Genomic DNA, 23,455 nt, shown 5'->3' on the forward strand with positions numbered 1-23,455 from the left:
ATGGTTATTTAGGGTCAAAGAGAAGAGGTTGTGAAGGGAAGTGGATTGGGCAGGGGAGAAGCTGAGCTGTGACACAGGCGTCCCCAAGCACCGGCTGACCACATAGAGGGCTCTTGAGCTAAGAGTGCCCATTGGAATAGTCTCCCGAGGGGCTGAAATAGCCAGGCCCTCCTGCCTCTCCAGCTCCTCTCTCCTCTTCTTTCCATGCTTCCTGTGTTCCAACCACACCATCCCCCAAATAGATACATCACACCTCCTTGCCATCACGCAGACTGGTTTTTTTACTTGGAATGTGCTTCCCCCCACTTCTGCCTTCTCTGTGAGCTTCTCAGACCTTCCTTTCCTTTCCCTTCCCCTTCTCCTTCCTCTTTCCCTTTCTCTTCCCCTTTCCCTTCCCCAAGGAAGAACAAATCCCACAGTTTTCTGTATACACCCAACACATGATAGTACATTATTGTTGTCCCAGCCCCCCCTCACCCCATCACAAGGTCTCAGAGGGCAGGAACCGTGGCTACTCAGCTCTGCAGCCCAGCTCCCAGCAGACTGCCCGGCATGGAACACACTCAGTAAATATTGACTGGTGGTAGTGAGTTGAGTGGTGTGGTTACAGAGAACCAATCCACAACAGCTTGTCTGACTTGAAATTTTGCCATACTTCTCCCAAACAAAAAAACCATATTGAATGTGAAAGATGTATTTCAACATTTCAATTTTATTTTCTTTAAGAACTTGCTTTTTTGTCTCAAAACACAAAATCCATTTCACAAAACTCATCCAGATAAATAGTCTAAATCCCATGTGGTACAAAATACATTTCCTAAATGGAATATATAGAAGAGAAGGTTTTTCCCCCTCAACACAGCACTTGAAGAGAAGGGCATAGAGGCCACATGCTGCACTGGGGGTCCAAATCATGCTGTGACTGTGCAGCCTCAGTCCTATAGGTGATTGTGTGTAAAATAGGTTGGTTTCAAAGCCTCTTTTTCTTTCTTTTCATAAGCCTCAGGTATTTTTTAAAAATTGTTAATAGGCTTTATTTTTAAAAACAGTTAAAAATAAAACCTGAGCAGGGATGCCTGGGTGGCTCAGTCACTTAAGTCCAACTTCAGCTCAGGTCATGATCTCATGGTTTGTGGGTTTGAGCCTCGCATTGGGCCCTGTGCTGACAGCTCAGACCTTAAAGCCTGCTTTGGATTCTGTGTCTTCTCTCTCTGCCCCTCCCCCACTCATGCTCTGTCTCTCAAAAATGTTAAAAGTAAGAATAAAAAATAAAAATCTGAGCAGATAGCACAGAGTTCCCATACACCCCTCTGCCCAGCAATTTCTGCCATATTAACTTGCATTGGTCTTGGTATCTAATGTTTGCAGGTTTATCTGTAGGATAAATTCCTCCACGTGGGATTGCTGGGTCAAAGGGCAAATGCCTTTGTAATTTTGGTAGATATAATGCCGCCTGCCTTTCAGAGGATTGTTCCACTGTGACCTCCCACTGGCCATGTGTGACGGTTGAAGCCCCTTTCAGCTCTTAACAGTTTTTATTCTGTCTCTCCCTCCTGAGACTCAGACCCAGTGGATAACTCTGTGGGGAGTTTTTCTAAGACAGGGGTCCCTGGGGCACCTGGGTGGCTCAGTTGATTAAGCATCCAGCTCTTGATCTGGGCTCAGGTCTTGAACTTAGGAGTTCAAGCCCCATATCAGGCTCTGCGCTGAGGGTGTGGCGACTGCTTGGAATTCTGTCTCTCCCTCTCTCTCTGCCCCTCCCACCCTGTGCACACGCACTCTCTCTGTCTCTTAAAATAAATAAACTTAAAAAAAAAAAAAAAAAAAAGAATGACAACTAAATGCAAGGTGTGATTCTGGACTGGATCCTGGTCCAGAAAAAGGACATGAATGGTTCAACTAACAAAATTGGAATAAGGTCTGAAGATGAGTTAATAGTATGGTATCAGTGTTAATTTCCTGGTTTTGAAAATTATACTGTGATTACATAAGATGGTAATATTTGGGGAAGTTGTATTGTGAAGCATATTCAGAAATTCTTCATACTGTTTCTGCAATGTTTTTGTAAGTCTGAAATGATTTCAAAATAAAATTTTAAAGTTAAAAATAATTCTAGGGGTGCCTGGGTGGCTTAGTCGGTTAAGCATCCAACTCTTGATTTCAGCTCAGATCATGATCTTAGTCGTAGGATTGAGCCCCACGTGGGGCTGTGCACCGAGCATGGAACCTGCTTGGGATTCTCTCTCTCTCTCTCTCTCTCTCTCTCTCTCCCTCTCTCCCATGCATGCACTCTCTCTCTCTCTCTCTTTCTCTCTCTCTCAAAAAAAAATAATAAAAATAAATTTTTAAAATTAAATTTCTAAACAAAATGGGAAAAAAAGAATGTGTGTACCTCTTAGAACTGTCAAAGCATATAAATAAGCTTGTGAACAGAAACACTGTTTTTGTAAGCACAGCATTCATTAAAAGCCAGTGAATGAGTTAAAGGAGGTCCGTTTTGTAAGTGACAGTTGGAGTCCTTTTGCCAGGTTGGGGAGACAGGAATGCTGGGTTTGGCACCTGACCTCAACAGCCGATTAGCTGCTTATCCATTCTGAGCCTCAGTGTCCTCTCTGAAAAGATGGCCCTTGCATCTCAGGGGACTGCTGTGATGCTCCAAGAGCCGCAAAGGACTGCACCTGTGGGAAGGGATTACCTGCAAAACCTGAATTGGCCCCTGGACTAACCCCTGTGAAAGAGATTACAAACAGTGCCTGCTGGTCCTGCAGGGCTGGGTGTTTCAGTACAAGCAGCTGGAGGTCTGTTAACAGTGATTTTTTAAAAGCCCTTAAATGGTGGTCCTCTTCTGTTCAGGGGCCCCCATTCTGAGTCTCCATGCCCCTGAAGGTCTGGCCTCTCCAGTTACATGGCTGTACACCTCCTGGGGGTACCAGGGTCAGCATTTGCTTTCTTCCTGATGCTTTCTGCAAGACAGAAGAATCCTATTGCTTCATGTTGCCTAAGCTCTGCCTCACAGAGCTGGTTTTAAAAATGTTTTAATTGCCTGCCAGAGTTTGTGTTAAAAAAAAGATAGAGCAATAATATTTAAGAACGTTTTGAAAAAGAAAAAGTCATCCCTAATTCCTCCACTCTGAAGTGACTGTTTCCCACTTTGCCTGCAGCAGCTGTGAGATACTACAAAGGGGGGCTTTCCTTTTTCCTCTCAATAACATGCTACCCATGTTTTTACTGTTGGCGCGTGACTAACCTAGCCTTCGTTATTATTGGTGACCGCCTAACACCCTGTCCTGTGGTAGCCCCATAATGCACCATGCCAGGGACGTGTATTACAGTATTTAAGGTTCTTTCATCATGAGCTGATTTTGTTTTTAATGAGGGATTAGTACTGAACCTTTTATCTCGCTTGCCTGATGATTCCACAGGGTGCCCTGAATCTCAAACCAGGCTTTTGGAATTGACAGACTCAAAAGGTCGTGATGGCCTCAGATATTTTATTTATTTGACCAGCTCTGACTGGTTCAACTCATATTAAGCTACTTCTGGCCTATATATATTACTGCTTGTGAAAAAAGAAGTCTATAGGCTGTTCCAGCCTTATTTTAAACTAGAAACAAAAACAAAAATCAAAGTACAGAGGGCCAGAGATGATAACACCAGTGGCTTTGGGGCTGTGAAAGTTGCAGGCATCATCTGAGCCCAAACCCTCATGGCACAGATGGGGAAATGGGGGCCAGGAGGTACTGTGGTTTGCTCAGGGCTCTGCCTGAATTCCAGTAGACAAGGCTAGGACCAGCAATCTGGAAGGTGCTGCCCCACAGCATTATGGCCTGGGCAGAACTTTGGGGGCCCTGTCACACTCCAAGGTGGGCCATGCAGCTCTGACTCTGGGGCCCAGTATTGCCCTGAGCAGAGGACACTTACCAGCCAGGTCCCTCCTGCCAATGGCCATGAGGCCCTCGAACAGTGCTTTGTTGGGGTTCTCACCGGCTATGGCCACACCATGCAGCCAGATAAGCAGCATCCGGTGGCCATGCTCCTGGTAGCTCTTGATGCCTGAGGACCATGAGGAGAGAAAGAGAAGGAGCCAAGTCTGAGCAGATGTCTGTAGTACACATGTCCAGGTGGGAAAGAGCCAAGAGGCCCTTTTCCAAGCTCCAGTGGAGCTCAGCCCAGAGATGGGGAGAGGAGGGAAGAGACAGCCTCAGATGGGGTGGGGGTGGAGGTTTTGTATCCTAGAACGTCCCCAATCCCAGGCTTTCTTCTGAGCATCCACCATGCATCCTGTTGGTGTTGCTCTGAAGAGAGAAAGATTTGGCACTTATTGTTGTGATTCCATGATGCACATGACTATTCCCTTCATCTCTGGCTGCTCATCTGTGCCTTGCACGCTAGCGGCCCCATTTTACAGATGAGAAAACCAGCATAGTGCAAGACACAGGTGGCCATGTTCTCTCCCCTGCACCAGTGATTCTTAGCTGTAACTGCTCATTGGAAACCCTTGGGAAGTCTTAGAAAACAGTGACACCTAGGTTCCATTACCCTCCCCAGAGATTCCAACCTACTTGGGTCTGGGTGCAGCCTGGGCGCTAAGCAGTGTTACATCTTCCCAGGTAATTCCAATGTACAGCCATGTTTGAAAATAATTGCCCACACTCTTCAGTGCCGGAGGAGGGCGTTAACTTGTTACTAAACTCTGTGACAAGGTCTGCTCTCCCAGTCGGGGACACACATGTTTGGGCACAGCCATCAGGGCCAAATCAGTCCATTCACTGGCACATTCAGCAGGCACTTCCTCATGGTGCTGCCCTTGGTGTAGCTGTTTCATTTGACCCATTTATTCACTATTCCTCGCCCCAGCCCCATAATTTACCAGTACTCCTTTATCATCTGTGAAAGTTCTTATCCATCATAGATGCTACTTTTGGACTCCCTGCTCTATTTCACTAACTGGTGTGCATATTTTTATGTTTGGGAAAACATGTCGGGTATCTCTCTATGCTTTATTGGAGCTTTATAAAAGGTTGGGTCTGGTTGGATTAGACCTTCTTCACTTTTCCCCCCAGAATATTCATTTAAATATTCCCTCTTTATTCTCTCAAGTGAACTCTAGAATCCTTTAGTCAAGTTTCAAAAACTTTCTATTTTGATTTGATTTGATTAAAACAATCAATTTTGGGGACACCTGGGTGGTGGCTCAGTCGGTTAAGCATCTCTTGATTTTGGCTAAGGTCATGATCTCATAGTTTCATGAGTTTGAGCCCCGCATTGGGCTCTGTGCTGACAGTGCAGAGCCTGCTTGGGATTCTCTCTCTCCTCTCTCTCTCTGCCCCTAACCTGCTTGCTCTCTCTTTCAAAATAAATAAATAAACTTAATTTAAAAGTTTTAAAAATAAAATAAAATATATAAACATTAAAAAAAACTCTTTAAAAAACTGATTCAAATTTTTAATCTAGTTTGGGAAAAACCAATGTCTACCTGACACTTTCTAGCCAAGAATACAGAATGTCATTCCACTTACCCAAGTCTTTTTTTAATAGTTGAACTAATTTTTACTGTTTTACTCATATGCCATTCATACTTCTTTTTAGAAACACTAGTGTAAATGGAATATCTTTTCAAAAATACCCCTATATATTTTTCCCCACTTACTGATAGTACATAGGAATACTATGGTGTTTGTATACTTTATCATATCTTTAGCCATTTCACTGAATTATTTTATGCTAAGTTTTTCAGTTGATTCTTCTGGACTTCTCATGTATAGGATTATAGCACCTGAGGTTAGTAAATCTCTCTTCCTTTCCAATATTTTCAGTCTTTATTTCTGTTTCTGTTTTCTCCCTTAGTACCAGAGCCAACATTTTCAAGTAGAAGTTAAATACTGGTGGCAAGAGCTGGTCCTCTACTTTTTATGGAGAGTGCCTTTAGTTTGTGTGAATGATGAGCTCATTCACAAAGAATGTGAAGTTCACAGGTCAAGGGAGAGGGAGAGGCAGAGGGCTCAGCCTGAGCAAAGGCCTGGAAGGATGGAGGAGCACACGGGATGTTGGCGATGACATGTGGCTTGCCATCCAACTTTGCCAGGTTGCACTGGCTTTTCCCCCAGAAATGCAGAAAACTGAACACACAAGTGCCCCCCTTCCACCCACTGGTTGCTCTGGGGTGGGGAGAGGCCGGGTGGTACCTGTCCACTGCTGCTCGATGGCATGGACGTGGGCCTCGGTGAACTCCCAGCAATACGCAAGCTTCTTCCACTCTTGAGGCCGCAGATGCCTGGAAGCCAGTCGCCACAGCACAGAGTGGAATTGCTGCGTTTCCTGCCGATGGTCCTGCTTAAAGGTCAAGTTCTTCCCAGAGGGATCCCTGGGGTCCCTGCACAACACGTGATCCTGTGGGGCAGATCCCAAAAGTGCAGCTGCCACCCGGGGGGACATCCCTGCCAGGCTCTCCCTCGGGAGCCTGGATGGGGTACTGGCATCATCACAGGCCTGGGGTTTCTGGTTTCTCACTCTGTGCCTTGCTTTGACCTCTGGAACCCCAGCTGCTCACATTGTTCCTCCATCCACAACTCCTTTTCTCACCTCCCTGCCCCTCAACCCCATCACCACAATCAAGAGGCCATCTACATGCCATCTCTTCCAGGAAGCCTTCCCAATTCCTCTCTTTTCTCTGTGTTCTCACAGCACAAGTGCCAGCAGAAGGGCTCAGCAGCTGTGGCTAACACCAGTCAAGCCAAGGATCAGGTACTTAAGCTGATTTGCAGAATCTCAACAAGTAGTGAAGGGCGGGGTTACAGAATTCTTTCTATGCAAAGCAGGTGATAAAATGAGAAGTTATAAAAGAACAATGTGATAGCATCGGTTAAACCCACAAAAGCCTAAGTAAGCCCCTCTAAAGGATGTGGATACAGAGTTCTGGTTGTTAAAAAGCTCAGGTGAGTTCTGGGGTCTGCAGCTGCAAATCTTACATCCTGGTCAACAATGTTCAGTCACCTATGACATGGTGACCAGGGAGACTGGTTCTCATGTGGGTGGTTCCTCAGAGCAGTGTTCTTAGCCGCATCTGTACATTGGGATCATCCAGGAGCTTTAAGAACTACTGATGCTTGGTTCCCACACCAGAGATTCTGAATGAACTGGCCTTAGGGTGGGAGTGGGGGGCAGGCTGTGATTCTAACCACCCCGCCACCTTGACGTTGAGAACTTTTGAAGTCTGAGGTGTTAGAATTACACACAGAGATGAATCAGTTAATCAAGCCCTTGGTATTAATATTTTGGGGTTACATTGAGGAGTAACCTGTTAGACATAAAGGGGCTATAATGTTTTTGAGAATCTAGCATGTCCATAAAAGAGAATATCTTATGATTGCTATTGAAATGTGTTATTAACTAATTTTGGAATAGTGATTTTTTTTTTTTTAATTTGAGAGGTATAAGAGAAGTTTACTCAGTTTGCAAACAATATTCAAATGTTTAAGATATTTGAGACTCACTTTATTTATAGGTTTAATTTACTGGATATACTAGGATAACTTAAGAATTTAGGAAGCATTCAAAGTACTTTTAAAAATCTATTATTCATTCAGTTTAGAATGTTTAAGATAGTTTAATTAACTAAGTTTAAACATGGATCCAAAAGGCTTCCTTGAAAGTGGAAATTCCTAAAATTCCTAAAATATAGTAGCTGTATAAATGGAATAAGATTTATAAAATGAGGGGCGCCTGGGGGGCTCAGTCTGTTGAGCGTCTGACTGCGGCTCAGGTCATGATCTCACGGTCCATGAGTTCGAGCCCCGCGTCGGGCTCTGTGCTGACCGCTCAGAGCCTGGAGCCTGCTTCAGATTCTGTGTCTCCCTCTCTCTCTGCCCCTTTCCCACTCTCATTCTGTCTCCGTCTCTCTCAAAAACAAATACACATTAGGGGCGCCTGGGTGGCTTGGTCGGTTAATCGTCCAACTTCAGCTCAGGTCATGATCTCACGGTCCGTGAGTTCGAGCCCCATGTCGGGCTCTGTGCTGACAGCTCAGAGCCTGGAGCCTGTTTCAGATTCTGTGTCTCCCTCTCTCTCTGTTCCTCCCCTGTTCATGCTCTGTCTCTCTCTGTCTCAAAAATAAATAAACGTTAAAAGTTAAAAAAAAAAAAAAACAAATACACATTAAAAAAAAAGATTTATAAAATGATTTTAAAAGTTTAAGGAAAACTAGGTTTTAAAATTCATAATAAATTTAGTATTAATTTTTAAAACCCAAGTAAATGCAAAAATTGTTTTCTGTATACAAAAACAACCTTCAAAGATGTCAAAAAAAACCCCACCCCACCCCCATTTCCTGAGGACTGGGAAAGCATGGCCTTAACACCTGCTACTCTTCCCCAATTCTTCAGCAGACATCACTAATTAATCCCAGCACACTTTCCTTCTGGGCTCAGAAAGTTGCCTGAATAGAACACCCCGAACAGCAATTCCAATCACCTGAAGATGGCAGTGAGCTAAAACCAACTTGCCATCTCTTTATTCATGCATGCCGGCATGCACACATGAATCCATCAACCAGGGGCTGTAACAGTGTCCAGTAACATCTCCACACTGGCATGGACCTCAGTCTGCTTTGTTTCAGTGTGGTTTAGGTGCTCACTCATCTCCAGATGCTCACAAACAACCCTGGTGTTAGGTAAGGCAGGGATTATCACCTCCTCAGAAACTGAGGGTGGTCCTGCATTGGTCAGGGCTGGGGTTCAAAGCCAGCCCCACCTAGAGCCAAGCCCACACAGTCCCTTTGCAACATGGAGAGACCAAGTGCAGGGTCTCAGTACCTTCTCCCATTTGTAGAGGCGATCAGCTTTTATAATCATGTCCACCAGGCTGATGTGGTTGCTGCGGGCGGCCACTGCCAGGGCAGTTTTCCCTTGCTGCAAGTAAGAAGTAAGAATGGAAGCCAAAGTTGCTACAGGTGGGGCGTGGGGTAGCCTCTAGTACTGACTGCAAACATTCCTGCCCAAAGAAAGCAGTTTCCAGCAGTCTACACCGGAGAGCAGAAAAGTTTTCTGGGCATGGGGAAGGATTGAACGAGGCAATAATAATAATTCCAGTAACCACCTCTTGTTTCTTTAGAATTTAGAAAGTCTTAGAGCTTATGAAACTCAGCCTACACAACTCCTCAGCATTACCTCTGAAATAGGGGTTACCTGCCCCACTTCTCAGATGAAACCAGAGCCCAGGGAAGGGGACCAGGTTCATTAGGTCCATTTGCCCTCCCCACTTCATGCTCCCAGGCCCTTCGCTCCAGACCTCTGGCACAGGGCTGGCCTCAATCTCTCCAGGCACCTGCAGGGAGCTGGGAAGCTCCTCTTTACATATGGCCAGCTACCCTGGGGCCCAGCTCAAAGCAGGGAGCCCCTCCCAGATTCAGCCTCAGGGCCCATTTCTGCCTCCAATTCTTCCCCACACCATACTGGGCCACAGGTGCAAGCCCCTTCCACTCATGAGCCTGTGACATTCTCGGCCTCAGACCAAATCTTCAGCTGGTCTGGAACCTTCAGCACCTGAGGAAGTAGTCAGCCCAGAGGCACAAAGAGCCAGGTAGCTTCCCCACCCCTGTCCTATATTTAGGGGGCTGTGGGACCCTGCTCCTCTACTCCCTCTCCCCCTCCCCACCAGGCGACTCAAGGAGCTCAAAATCTGAGCAGCCATGAAACAGAAGGTGACCACATCACAATTCTAGACCAGGAGAAGGGCAGGCCAAGTCCTAAGGGACCTCAGAGGAGGAAGGGGAAAGTGATGGAGGGGCAGGAAGACTTCCCGGAGGAGGCTGCTTTTGAGCTAGTATATAAAGGATGGGAAGCCTTGAATAGTCTGAGACCAGGAGGCATTTGTAATAGGGTCTCTGGCAAAGAGGGAGCCATGAAAGCTTGAAAGGGAGGCTGGTTGGGAGGAGAGGTACCTTATCTCTCAGGTTTAAGTTAACCCCAGTGACGAGGAGCATCTCTGCTATGTCCTGCCAGGCGTGCTCAGCAGCAAGGTGGAGGGGCGTCTGCTGCCTCTGGAGAAGCCAAAGGGACAGGGGAGTACAAAAGCATGTATGAGTGGCCCAAGACTCAAAGCCAAGACAGTTTCAAGGTGAGTACACTCTTACCTGGGCCTTAAAAAGTTTTTCTAAGAAGTTATGGGAGAGGGTAAGCTGGGTTTAGTCATAAGCCTAATATCAGAGAAAACTTGGTAAAAACAAAAAGCAGAAAGAACAAAGGAAAAAATACCACTTGCTGGCTAAGTCAACCTCTGTAATGATCCTAATACATTTCTTCTAGTCTTTAATGCAGAATGCTTTTGGTTTACTGGTTTTATGTGAGATCATCCCGTATATACATTTTTCATCCATTTTTCTACCTAACATAACATTTCCACATATTATAAACAATGTTTTTAACAGCTCCATAGTAGTCTACGTCTATAACCATAATCTACCTGACCACTTCTCTCTTATTAAATATTTGGGCAAGATTGATGTTGAAGATTGATAAGCAATGCTGCAATCGATATCTTTGTGCATGAGCTTTTAATGTATTTCTTGAGGCTCAATTCGCTGAAGTGCAAATACTGACAATTTTGAAGGTACATGATATATCCTGCAAAGCTGCTTTCCACCACTAGTGGCTGTATGTGCTGGCACTGAGGACTACTAGATGGTCAGGGGGAGAGTTGTGGGGATGGGGAATTAAAAGGGTGCCTGACTGAGCACAACTTCAGGACTCAGAAGCTTCTTGTTACACAAGACTGCCCCAGTCACCCCTGTCCTGGGAATTTTCCCAAAGGAAAATAGAATCAATAAAAGGAAATGGTTGAACACAGGAAGATGTTTACTACAGTGTTATATAGACCATGGCAACAGCTTGAAAACCACCAAAATGTTCAAAATAGAGTGGGTCATAAAATGATGTTCTCTTCAACAAATATTAGACAGCTTTTTACAAGCTCAAAAAATTAATTCCTCAACTCTAGGCCATGCTAGGAGATTACAGCCAAGCCCTGCCCACCTGGGAGGGTGCCCAGATGGTTTCTGCAACCACTTACATTGTCAGTGGCATCCAGGTCACTGCCTGCGTCAATGAGGAGCTGGACCAAGGCGGGGAAGTTGTGCCTCACAGCGAGGTGCATAGGAGAGGTTCCCTGCTGGGGGAGAAAACACATGAATCAATTGAACGGTCCCTCCCAGGACTGTCCAGCACAGCCTGGTGCTGGGGGAATCGAAGTAGGGAGGGGTATATAGATATAGTGCTTCTAGGTTTGTCCCTTCTTGCTCCTCAGAGGACATGGGTGGCTTGAGGAATCTATAACCCCAAAGGCTGAATCCCTGGAGCCCAAAACTGATCCTCAAGGTGGGTGGGAGCTTGAAGACCCAAGTTTGAGACCTTGCTATGCCAGAAACTCACTGTGGAACTGTGGGCAAGTCATTTCCCTTCTCTGCTCCTCTTCACCTAGCAAGTAATGTTTGCTGAGGTCCCTTGTAGCAACAACACTTAAAGTTCTCTAATATCTTATTGAATCCACACACGAACCTAGGAAGTATATATAGGAATGGTGTTACTAGTATTTTCAACTTACAGACAAGAACACTGAGGTTCACAAGACATAAGTGACTTGCCCAACAGCTAATAGGAACCTTGTGTTATTGGAGTTTCTCCCTTCAATACTCAGGTAGGTGCCTGATTACTGTTTATGTGTGGAAGAAAGGAACGAGGGAGCCAGCCAGGACCAGAACAGAGATCTCACTCCAAGGCAACACACATCCAAGGCCTCACTCAAGGCTGGAAGACTCCTTCATCAGTCGTCCCCTCTGATGCCTGACCACATGGCAAAGTAGAGATACTGCAATAGCATCCTTCCCTCGAGGTGATATAGTGACAGACACATAGTGGAAGAGTACCAAGCCAAAAAACTGATGGTGGAAAAACAGGCTCACATTTTAAGTGTAAAAAGATTACAGAACAGAGTACACACACACACACACACACATAGACACACCCCCCAAAAATGTCCACTACCAATGTCTATTAATTTAGGCCAGCAAATTAAAAAAAAAAAAGGTTTATTGATATTGGAAAAGAATATTTAAACTATACAATTATTTGTAGGCAATGTGATTGTATATCTAGACAGGTTTAAAAAAGCTATTACCCCCTAAAAAAAAAAAAAAAAAAAAAACTCTAGTAAAATTAAAAGTCATAGAGCATTCCTATATTGAATGCTACAAGAAATGGCATAATTAAAAAAAATATTCACAACAGTCAAAAAATATCAAGTATTTATGTAGAGTATAATTGGAAATGGACATATCAAAGGCAAACTAAAAGCTATATAACATCACTGAAGGATATAAAAGAAGACATAAAGAAATGGCAAGACTTCATGCTCCTAGTGAAAATATATTAGAGAGGCTCCTGGGTGGCTCAGTCAGTTAAACATCTGACTTAGGCTCAGGTCATGATCTCATGGTTTGTGAGTTCGAGCCCTGCATCAGGCTCTGTGCTGACAGCTCAGACCTAAAGCTTGCCTCGGCTTCTGTCTCTCCTTCTCTCTATGCCCCTCCGCTGCTCACGCTCTGTCTCTCAAAAGTAAACATTGAAAAAAATGTATAAAAAAACATATTACAAAGATGACTATTTTATATTATTTATAAGCTTAACGTAATCCCAAACTCAAATTTCAATAAATACCAAAAATTATTTTGAAACACATCTAGAAAAAAAATTTGAACACAGGTAAAAACTACCATAAGAATTTCAACTTCAACAATGGCCTCAGATCATTGCCAGATAATAGAAATAAAAATCAGGCCCCAAAAAGGTCTGCTGTGACAGTGAACAGGCAAAGACTAGAAACTGGCTCAAATGCACGACTCAGGTGAGCCTGGAAATCTGTCCAGAACTACAAGTCTGGGCTTTCCAGGAAGCAGAAGGCCATGGAGATAAAACAACCAAATACACTGGATATAGCCTTGGTCATCCTGGAAACCCATCTGGGGGAATGTGGTCAGAAAGGGGAGTGGAAAGAGAGCAAATATGGCTCTTAGTTGTTTTACATTTTATTTATAAAAACCAAAAGAACCAAAAAGTACACAGGTATCTAGTGAAAAGCTTTCTTCTACCTGCATTCACACACCTGCTCATACCCCCTACTCCTAAACCCCATCGGTAACCTAAATCTCTGCTTTTATGTGTGTCCTTCCAGAGACTTTTAAATTTTTTTAACGGGGCAGAACTTTCCATTTTTATTTTGAAATAATTATAGAGTCACATGCAATTAAGAAATAATACAGAGAGTTCTGGTGTATCCTTCACCCACTTTCCCACAATGGTAATATCTTACAACACCCTAGTAATATCCCAAGCAGGATAATGACTCTGACAACAACCACCATCTTATTCAGATCCCCCAGCTTCACTTGTAGTCATTTGTACATGTATGTTTAGTTCTACACCATTTTATCACATGTGTATGTTCATGTATCCACTACATAGTCAAGATACACAACAGTTTCCTCACAAGGTCCTGTGTTGTTCTTTTTTTTTTTAAGATCTTAGTTTTTTAAGTTTATTTATTTATTTGTTTATTTTTGAGAGCGGTGGGGAGAGAGAATCCCAAGAAGTCTCTGCACCATCAGTGCAGAGCCCAATGTGGGGCTTGAACCTATGAACTGTGAGATGATGTCCTAAGATGAAATCAAGAGTCAGACACTGAGTAACGGACCGAGGCACCCAGGTGTTCATTTTTTCAAGTAATCTCTACACCCAACGTGGGGCTTGAACTCATGGCTCCAAGATCAAGGGTCCCATGCTCTTTCTGACTGAGCCAGCCAGGCACTCCTGGGGTCTTTTTTAATTGGGAGAAAACGAAAAAGCTAATACACACTTCGGGTGAGAGGACTAAGAAACAAGCAGCCTGGACACTGCTAGTGACTCTGCAGATTGGCACAACACTTCTAGGAAGGGTTCGGCTTACATATCAAGAGCTAGAAAGATGCTCACAATATTTGACCTCAAATTCCCTATTTCTGAGAATCTTGCCCCCAAATCTTGCACAAAACTATGCTACCTGCATTAGCAAGTAAACCTGATGCTCTACCACAGTTGAGGAGGTTAATAAATCATGGTGCCTCCATTCATCAGACCGAATGTCATCATCAGTAGGCTCTGAGGAACCTCCATGCTGTTCTTCACAGTGGCTGCACAGTGTGCATGCCCACCAACAGGGCATGAGGGTTCCTTTTTGCCCATACCCTCGCCAACACTTATTTCTTATGTTTTTGATTTTAACCATTCTGATTGGTGTGAGGTGATCTCTCATTGTAGTTTTGATTTGCATTTCCCTGACAATGAGTGATGTTGAACATCTTTTCATATGTCTGTTGTCCATCCATATGTCATCTTTGGAGAAATGTCTGTTCGTTTCTTCTGCCTGTTTTTTAATTGGATTATTTATTTTGGGGGGTGTTGAGTTGTATCAGTTCTTTATATATTTTGGATACTAACCCTTTATCAGATATGTCATTTACAAATATCTTCTCCCATTCTGTAGGTTCCTTCTTAGTTTTGTTGACTGTTTCCTTCACTGTGTAGCAACTTTTTATTTTGATGTAGTCCCAATAGTTTACTTTTGCTCTTGTTTCCTTTGTGCCAGGACACCTAAGTAGAAAAAGTTGCTATGGTTGATGTCAGAGAAATTACTGTCTGTGCTCTCTTCAAGGATTTTTTATGGTTCCAGGTGTCACATTTAGTTCTTTAATCCATTTTGAGCTTATTTTTGTGTACGGTGAAAGAAAGGGGTCCAGTTTCATTCTTTTGCATGTGGCTGTCCAGCTTTCCCCACACCATTTGTTGAAGAGACTTTTTCCCATTGTATGTTCATTGCTCCTTTGTCAAAAACTAATTGACCATGACATTGTGGGTTCATTTCTGGGTTTTCCTTTCTATTCTATTGATCTTTGTGTTTGTTTTTATGCCAGTACTATACTGTTTTAATTACTACAGCTTTGAAATACAACTTGATACCGCCCATTTTGTTTTCCTTTTTTAAGATTCCTTTGGCTATTCAGGGTCTTTTGGGTGTCATACAATTTTGGGGATTTTTTGTTCTAGTTCTGTGAAAAATGCTGTTGGTGTTTTGATAGGGATTCCATTAAATCTGTACATTGCTTTGGGTAATATGGACATCTTAACAATATTTGTTCTTCCAATCCATGAGCATAGAATATCTTTCCATTTCTTTGCATTGTCTGGAATTTCTTTCATCAGTGTTTTATAGCTTTCAGAGTGTAGGTCTTTTATCTCTTTGGTTAAGTTTATTCCTAGATATTTTATTGTTTTTAGTGCAATTGCAGATGGGATTATTTTCTTAGTTTCACTTTCTGCGGTTTCATTATTAGTGTATAGGAAAGCAACAGATTTCTGTACATTGATTTTATATCCTGTGACTTTACTGAATTCATTTATCAACTCTAGTAGTTTTTTTGATGGAATCTTTTGGGTTTTCTATATGTAGTATCACGTCATCTGCAAATAATGAAGGTTTTACTTCTTCCTGACCAATTTGGATGCCTTTTATTTCTTTATGTTGTCTAATTGCTGGGGCTAGGACTTCCAGTGCTAAGTTGAATAAAAGTGGTGAGAATGGATATCCTTGTCTTATTCCTGACCTTAGTGGAAAACTCTCAGTTTTTCACCATGGGCTGTGGGTTTTTCATATAAAGCCTTTTATTATGTTGATATATGTTCCCGCTAGACCTACTTTGCAGAGGGTTTTTATCATGAATGGATGTGTACTTTGTCAAATGCTTTTCTGCGTCTATTGAAATGATCATATGGTTTCTCTACTTTCTCTTACTGATGTGATATGGGATTTTTTTTCTTAATTTCACCCTGCTGTTTCATTATGAGTATACAGGAATGCAACAGATTTCTGTACATTGATTTTGTATCCTTAAGTTGAATTTTTTAATTGAAAAAATACTTTAAATTTCAGCTGGGGAAAAAAAAAACATTTGAGAATACAAAAGGATAAAAGATTATACTAAGAGACAAGGATAATTAAAGGAGACTAACTTTATATGCCTTTAAAATAAATTATAAGGCAATAATAATTAAAATAATATGGTACCAGCTCAAGATTAGATATACAACTTACCGAAAGAGAATCACTTGCCCAGATATAAAGCCCATCATATATCAAACTGCAAGTATGTGATAAAGGAAAGAAGGAAAAAGCACTAAGAAATGTTATAATTATTTAATAAATTCACTTGACATAGAAGTATTAAAAAATTGGAGGGGAAATCTATTGAATAATATATCACACCATATACAAAAATACATTTTAGGAGAATTAAAGAGTTAAACATAAAAAATCAAATCATAACTAGAAGATACTGAGTTCTGCTTTCGGTGAGCTCAAGCTCCGCTTTGGGTGAGCCCCACTTCTCTCTATCTCTCTCTCTGCCCCTCATGGGATTCTCTCTTCTCCACCCTCATTCACTTGCACCCTCTCTCTCTCTCAAAAAAAAAAAAAATGTTCATAAAATCATCATTTATCCTGGCAAAGTTAGAAACGACTTAAATACCAAACAGTTGAGGTACCGTTAAGTGTGATGTGGTCACTGAACTACATCTGGCATTAAAAAGGTTGCTAGAAAAACTCGTAACCTTTGATACCTGAGCTGCATAATCTCCACTGGACTGGAATCAAACTTCTGATGTCTTTATGGGTAAAAACAAATAAGCATCACCCTTTCCAGAATTCTGCCTTAGCCTAGTTACCACACATATGAGGAAAACTGGTAGGGAATAAGGAAAAGTCATTGCTTTACTAGGGTGCTGGGATTAGGGATCTCTATATTCCAAAGAATTGTGTTATACTGCTTTTACAGTAATTTTAAATATAGTGTTTATTTCAGCTACAATATGACCTCTTTCTAATCTAAACAACAGATAGTTCCTCATTTACATAATGGGAATAATAAGAGTGCCTATAGATAAAGAAACAAAGGCCCAGGGAGGTCAAAGCAACTTGCCCAAGGTCGTTCAGTGCATGGCAGGGCTAGGCCTCCAAGCCAGGTTATCTGACAAAGTCCGTGTCTTAACCACAGGATATACTGTCACCTGTGAGTATACCACACAATATAACAGGACAAAATGAACAACCAAGAGGCTAGATTTGTAATATGAAAGATCATCACTAGGTCCCAATGGATAAATGAGTGGAGAACACAAGCAGATAATTCACTTGGGAGGAAATGCAACTTGGTTGCTAACCCTGTTCTAGCTAGAAGCTTATCTGGCCCACCCTCATGTGGCCAGATCCCCCAGTCCTGGCCCCCATCCCAACCCCAAGGACCTAAAGTGCCCATCTCTGCCTGCTGTGCTTCACCAGTGAGGTCATGAAGACTTTGCAGTGGGGACCCCCCTCAACCCAAGCCCCCACACTTACATGATCAGCTATGTTGGTGTGGCCTCCTGCATGGATGAGGGCCCGGGCCACATCCTCAGAGCCACCAAGGGCTGCGTAGTGGAGGCAGCTTTGCTTTTTCTAGAGGGAAACAGGCATCAGTGCAATGTCCTGAAAGCCCCTCACAGTGGGGCTTTGGGATCCATTATTCCATTTATGTCTCACAACCCGGGGACTATTACCCCATTAAACCCTGAAGCTGGAGAAATCAATGCCTTGCCTAGGCCTGGTGACTGGTAAGAGGAGCTCACTGTGGTCTGAGCTTTTCCGTGCCTCCTTTCACAAACTTGAGAATGTACATCAAAGAGGGGAACAAATAAGATTTGCCAGTACAGAGTAAACCCCACCTGGTGCACACCTGCTGGAGTGGGTCTCAACGTGCCCAGGCAGGAGCCTGGCAGAGCCAGTGCGAGGGCTTCACCTTGATGGGCTTTCTAAGTGCTCTTCTTCAATCAGAGCACACCCCTGGCCAAACGATGAGCTCACGTGAAATACCCCTCCACTCCTCCAGGCAGACCCTTCTAGGTAGCCAACTGTTGCAGACTGCCCAGACTGTTCCCCAGGACTTTCACTTTCAAAACCAGGCCAGTACGGGGCAAAGTGGGACGAGCTGGTCGTCCTCCCAAAGTCCTATCTGAGCTGAGTGCACAAGGGTGAATGGGAACCAGTCCACCTCCCAATGGGAAATGTAATCGCTTTGGGTCAGCCCCCTTCTCAGAGAGCCTGAAAGGGGTGGGAGTGTCCAAATAGAATGTGCCTTCTGCCAGAAACCTCAAGCCAAGGCTGGAGCACGAGGCCCAGTGCAATGGGCAGCTCCAGCCTTGCCAATGACCGCCAGCTGGACACCACCTCCCCAGTCTCTCAACTCCTATGCTGCTACTGCTGGGGAGATAGCCTTGACATTTCATTTCTTTTGCCCCCTCTCAGTACTGAGCACTGTGCTGGGCACAGAGAAAGGGCTGCTGACCAAAGAGCAACGTCGGGCCGATGGAAGGACATAGTTGGGTGCCCTGGGGCAGGTGCTTTCCCCCTCTGGGTGGGCCGTGGTGTCATCCCGACACCCTGGGGCAGAGGGTGCTACCTGCTAGGGAAGTTCTGCAAATTAAGTGTTTTGTGACTTTTAAGCATTATTCACATTCAGGGGACTTTAACACTGATATCATTATTAAATTTACATTTGCCATTTTTCTATTTATTTTCTATATGTCTCCTGTCTTTTTTGCTCTTCTGTTTCTCCTTGACTGCCTTCTTCTGTGTTAAACATTTTTAGCATATTTTAATTCCTCTGCTTTTTAACTATTTTTGCTATTATTTTTATTTATTAGTATTATCGCCTTCTGATTGAAATTTAGAACAAATAGAGAATTCCAGATCCTGAAGCCATTCAATCAGCCAAGAAAGATTATTGGTCATTGATCTAAAAACAAAAAGCAAAAACAAAACAAAACAAAAACACCAACTTCCTACCTAAAGAAAGGCTACAACCTCCCTTTCCAGGGCACAGAGGAGAATTTCCAACAGCTGACTTAAGGAATACAGTAGTGAGAGAGAGGAGGCCTCTCCCAGGCTCCAGCTCTGAGGGCTGGTGTGGCCCCTTCACAGACAGGGCAAACTTTCCAGGCCATGAGCTCTGGAGTCAGGGGAATGGGCTTTTCAGACTCAGCTTTGCTTCTTACCAGCTTGTGACCTGCAAAGGCACTGAATCTCTCTACAGCTTCAGTTTCTTCATAGGTAAAACAGGGGAAATTTTTCTGAAGTAATAGTTATAAAGGGGACTCATGAACTACCAAATACCCAGCAATAAGAAGACACCAACAGGTGTTGAGCTCCTAATACATCCCAGACACCATGAGGGGTATTTACTCCCCAAAAGCAATGTAAAAAAAGTAACTACATAGCATCTCCATTTTGGGAAATGAGGCTCAGAGAATTTAAGTAACTTGCCCACTGTCACAGTGCTCAGTAGTGGAGAAGCCAAGACCACACCCTGGGCCTGCCCTCAGGGCCTCTATTCCCACACAATTAGGGTTAGGGCGAGCTCAGTAGCCAAGGGAAGACATTAGTCCTGGGGAGGCCTGACTACCTGGGTGAGGGCGTTCACGCTGCTCCCAGCCTCAAGGAGCAGCTGCACACAGTCAGGGTGGCTGCCTTCAACCGCTGCATGTAGGGCAGTCAGACCTTCCTGAAATACACAGGGAGAAGTATGAGGATGGCAGGGAGGCTGAGGCCAGACCCTGAGATGAGAAGGCCCCCCTGGCACCATGGCTCCAGGGCTATTGAAGCTCTCCACCACCATGCTACTCAGGACAATAACCTGGGTTATTTGTGGTTCCCTGAGCCCCATACCTGATTTTCTCACCTTGAGGAGCATGTGATATATGCACTCCCGCCCCCACACCCCTGCTCATGTTCTCACCCTCCAAGCTGCCTCACCCCCTGCCCTCTGTCTATTCCCTTTTACTACAGAAAGTCTCTAGCAGGGGAAAATCAGGCTACACCACAGGCTGGGGTTCCTTGAAAGCAGAGAGTGAGCAAGCATCACGCATCTCTGCATCTTCTGGGTGGTGACTCACCACATTCTGCTCCTCCAGGTCCAGCCTGATGTCCACGAGTCGCTGCAACACAGTCAGGTGGCCGCGGCTAGCAGCCAGGTGAAGGGCTGTGTTCCCCTCCTGCAGGCAGAAGGGCTCCTGAGGGACCAGTAGAATCATAGACCCTTGAAGGCCCCAGGGACCTGCTGGAACCACCCTCATTTTATAGATATGGAAGCTGAGTTCCAAAGAGGGGAAGTGACTTATCTAGGGTCACAGAGCAAGTGTATAACAAACTGCAGCCCTGAACACTGGGCCAGTATCTCCTGCCCCTGAGAAGTGTGCCTCAAACTACAACCAGGGGCACTTACAAGGGCCAGGTCCTGGTTTTTCCTATTACATGTCAAGGCAGATACATTACTTGGGGGGAAAAAAAAACAAAAAACCTTTCCACGCTCCTCTCTAAAACCAGTCCCTCCTAGATCCATCCCCTCCCCTGCTCAAGGCCAAGGCTCTCCTCTGCGCTCAGGCTGTGCCCAGGCAGCCAGCCACATGGCCTAGTTCAAGATGGTAGCTTCTCACCGAATAGTGTGGCCACACTGACCACACTATTTAAAACCGCAACTTCCACCCCGTGTCCTCCTGATCCCCTGATCCTGCTCTGCTCTTCTTTCCCTCTTCCCCCATAGCACTGATAACCTAACACACTCTATAATTTGCTTATATACTTTGCTTATTGTTTATTGTCTGACTCTTCCTGCTAGGACATAAATGCCTCAAGGGCAGGGATTTCTGTCTACTTTGTTCTTCAATGTTTGGGGCCTGGGGCATGTGCCAGACATTCAATAAAATAGTTGTTCAATGAGTAAATACTATGATGGAGAGACTGGCATGTGTCTCCTGGAACTTGAGAGCCACAGGGCTGGTAGTTGTCTCACACTTGAGAAGTCTAAAGGTGACAGCAACAGAGCCAAGAGAGGTGGTGCCACTGGGTGGGGCAAAGGCTCCCCAACTTCTTTGTATCACAATTGGCTCCTGTCAAGGGTAGTCAGGTGGGGTTGTCCTTTTTTTTACATTTTTTAAAAAACGTTTATTTATTTTTGAGAGAAAGAGAGCAAGTGAAGGGGGGGAATAGGGGAGGGACAGAGAGACAGAAAGAGAGAGACACAGAATCCGAAGCAGGCTCCAGGCCGTCAGCACAGAGCCCAACGTGGGTCTTGAACCCACAAACTGTGAGATCATGATCTAAGCCAGACTCAGACGCTTAACCAACTGAGCCGCCCATGTGCCCCTGGTGGGGTTGTCCTTAAAAGGATCTTTCTGTGGAGGGCAAGTGGATGGTAAAGGGGGCCAAGCAAGAAGGAGAAGAGCTGAAAGGGACCAGCCAGAGAAGAAGTATGTCCCTAAGGAAGAACCACAGATGGAAGACCAGAGCAGTGGCTCCTGAGGGAACCCACAAAGGCATGAGAAGAGCTAATCCAGCTTTAGCCATTCATCATACCCACAAGGGCTCTGGGACATATCTAGCTCTACCAGTCATGGGGGCTTCTAGCTCAAGGTCTTTTCCTCAGCCCTGGTCTACCTCAGCACCTTCCTGAGGAAGGAATCAAGATATTCACATCAGGCACAGAACTCTTTTTGAAAAAACTTTTTTAAAATTTTATTTATTTTTGAGAGAGAGAGTGACAGATTGTGAGCCAAGAGGGGCAGAGAGAGAGGGACACAGAATCCGAAGTAGGCTCCAGGATCTGAGTTATCAGCACAGAGCCCAACAGGGGGCTCAAACTCACAAACCATGAGATCATGACCTAAGCTGAAGTCAACGCTTAACCAACAGAGACACCCCGGTGCCCCAAGGCACGGAACTCTTAAGGGCCCAATGAGGGTGTGAACATATTCCAATGCCAAAGGGGTACTTTAAAAAGATATAGACATACCTCCCCTCAAGGTAAGTCCATACATACATAAAACAACTATAACTACCTTCTGGGCTGCAAGATGAAACATTTAAATTTCTTCTATGATCATTACCATTTTGTGTTAATAAATAAAAGTTAAGTTTAAAACATCCTCTCAACAACAATGAAATATCCCCTGGACAGCTTTGTTCACTCCTTTCTCACCTTCTCTGCAGATGTGCACACAGCTGCCTGGCTGCTGCAAGCAAGGACCAGGCTGTGGGAAGGTGGCCACACTGTGAAGCCTGTGTTCAAAGAGACACAAAAGAAGCGGTGAGCCGTGGGGGGCCAACACACGCCCCAGGTAGCAGGACTATGGAGACAGGGGCAGAGTTTTGTCCTCCTTCTGGGTTATAAATATCCACATCATGCTCTTTGAGGGTGCAGGTGGCACAGACCCCCTAACAGAGCACTCAGCTCTCTATCTGAGCAGGGCTGGGGTGCTCAGAGGCAGGGGAGCTAGGCAGAAGGAGGCCATGGCCTTGGGCCCAGTGCCTGCCGTCTTCTCTCCTCCTGTGAGGATGCCCAGCCTGTCCACCTCTGGGAGGCCTTGTCAGTAACTCCTCCTTGTTCCCAGTGGAACTAATCACTCTCTCAGGCTCTCAAAGCTTCCTTATCATCACAAGGCCTGTGGTGTGCCCTGTGTTGCTGCTGGAGGAGGGGGAGGGGGGGGCGGGGTTCTCAGAGGTCTACCTTAGCAGGCCGTGGGGTCCTAGCAGGAGTCAGACATTCAGTGGCCCAGAGCCTAGAGAAGCTTACTATGCCTCCTCCCTCAAAGAAATTCAAAATAAAAACACTTTTCACCTGAAAATACAAAACATAACAGGGGCATGCAATTTTAAAATCTTCTTTCTAGAATTTCTGATTGCAAGATTCTGGGTAAGCTCATCAAAGCTGGGCTTTGCTTGGTTTCCGGTTTTGGTGCTCCAGCCTTCCTGGCACCCTGAGTACAATCATGTTTTTGCCTCCTGGGTAGATGGGTCCTGGCAGGCGCAGTCCTTTACTCCTCTCTGTACTCCCAGTTCCTGGCCCACAGCCTAGTCCAGAGCGTGACCTGCTCAGCCCATGTTTCCAGAATGAAGGAAATCAGCCTGATCTGATTCTCAGGACCAAAAGGATGAGTGTGGACAGCTGGATTCAGTGCAGACCCCAAGGGCTTAGTGTCTCGTGAGGCAGTTTGAAGAGAGGCAGCAGCCCAGGGCTGGACATTAGGTTACTAATTCCAAACCCAGATGAACCTCTGTCTTTGCTGTGTGACCTTGGCTAAAGCATCCCCCTCTCTGGACCTTAGTTTCCACATCTATAAAATGAGAATGTTGAATTGGCCCTTAATGAAGAACACTTCCAGTTCTAAGACCCTGTGGTGAATTTATCTATGAGCTCTCTGTCACTAACTTATAAACAGAACTCCTTTATGCTGGCCAAGCACATTAATCAGAAGATTAATAATGCAGTCGGTCCCAGGGTGCCTAGGTG

General features: G+C 44.6%; 1 protein-coding gene and 1 long non-coding RNA gene across 7 annotated transcripts in view; one reads left to right on the forward strand and one right to left on the reverse strand.

Moving 5' to 3' along the window:
* Window positions 1-1,947: 1,947 nt before the first annotated feature.
* Window positions 1,948-23,455, reverse strand: part of ANKDD1A (ankyrin repeat and death domain containing 1A) — a 37,824-nt gene continuing 16,316 nt past the window's right edge. For 3 of the 6 annotated variants that reach the window (XM_060618280.3, XM_060618276.3, XM_078448731.2), the window contains 9 exons: window positions 20,064-20,162; window positions 19,574-19,672; window positions 17,473-17,571; window positions 11,065-11,163; window positions 9,938-10,036; window positions 8,811-8,906; window positions 6,186-6,390; window positions 3,922-4,053; window positions 1,948-2,963 (listed from right to left, as the gene is read on the reverse strand). In XM_060618280.3, coding sequence (XP_060474263.2) covers window positions 2,902-2,963; window positions 3,922-4,053; window positions 6,186-6,390; window positions 8,811-8,906; window positions 9,938-10,036; window positions 11,065-11,163; window positions 17,473-17,571; window positions 19,574-19,672; window positions 20,064-20,162 — 990 coding nt within the window. In that variant the 3' untranslated portion in view covers window positions 1,948-2,901. The remainder of the gene's footprint in view (window positions 2,964-3,921; window positions 4,054-6,185; window positions 6,391-8,810; window positions 8,907-9,937; window positions 10,037-11,064; window positions 11,164-17,472; window positions 17,572-19,573; window positions 19,673-20,063; window positions 20,163-23,455) is intronic. The other 3 variants (XM_078448732.2, XM_078448733.2, XM_078448734.2) reach the window with 3 other exon arrangements.
* On the forward strand, window positions 6,301-22,613 carry LOC132669006 (uncharacterized). The gene is made up of 3 exons (XR_009605927.3): window positions 6,301-6,744; window positions 9,999-10,113; window positions 22,156-22,613. It is a non-coding gene; the product is annotated as an uncharacterized LOC132669006 (long non-coding RNA).

Source organism: Panthera onca, chromosome B3 (genome assembly GCF_046562875.1).
Source record: "Panthera onca isolate mPanOnc1 chromosome B3, mPanOnc1 haplotype 2, whole genome shotgun sequence".
Lineage (NCBI taxonomy): Eukaryota > Metazoa > Chordata > Mammalia > Carnivora > Felidae > Panthera > Panthera onca.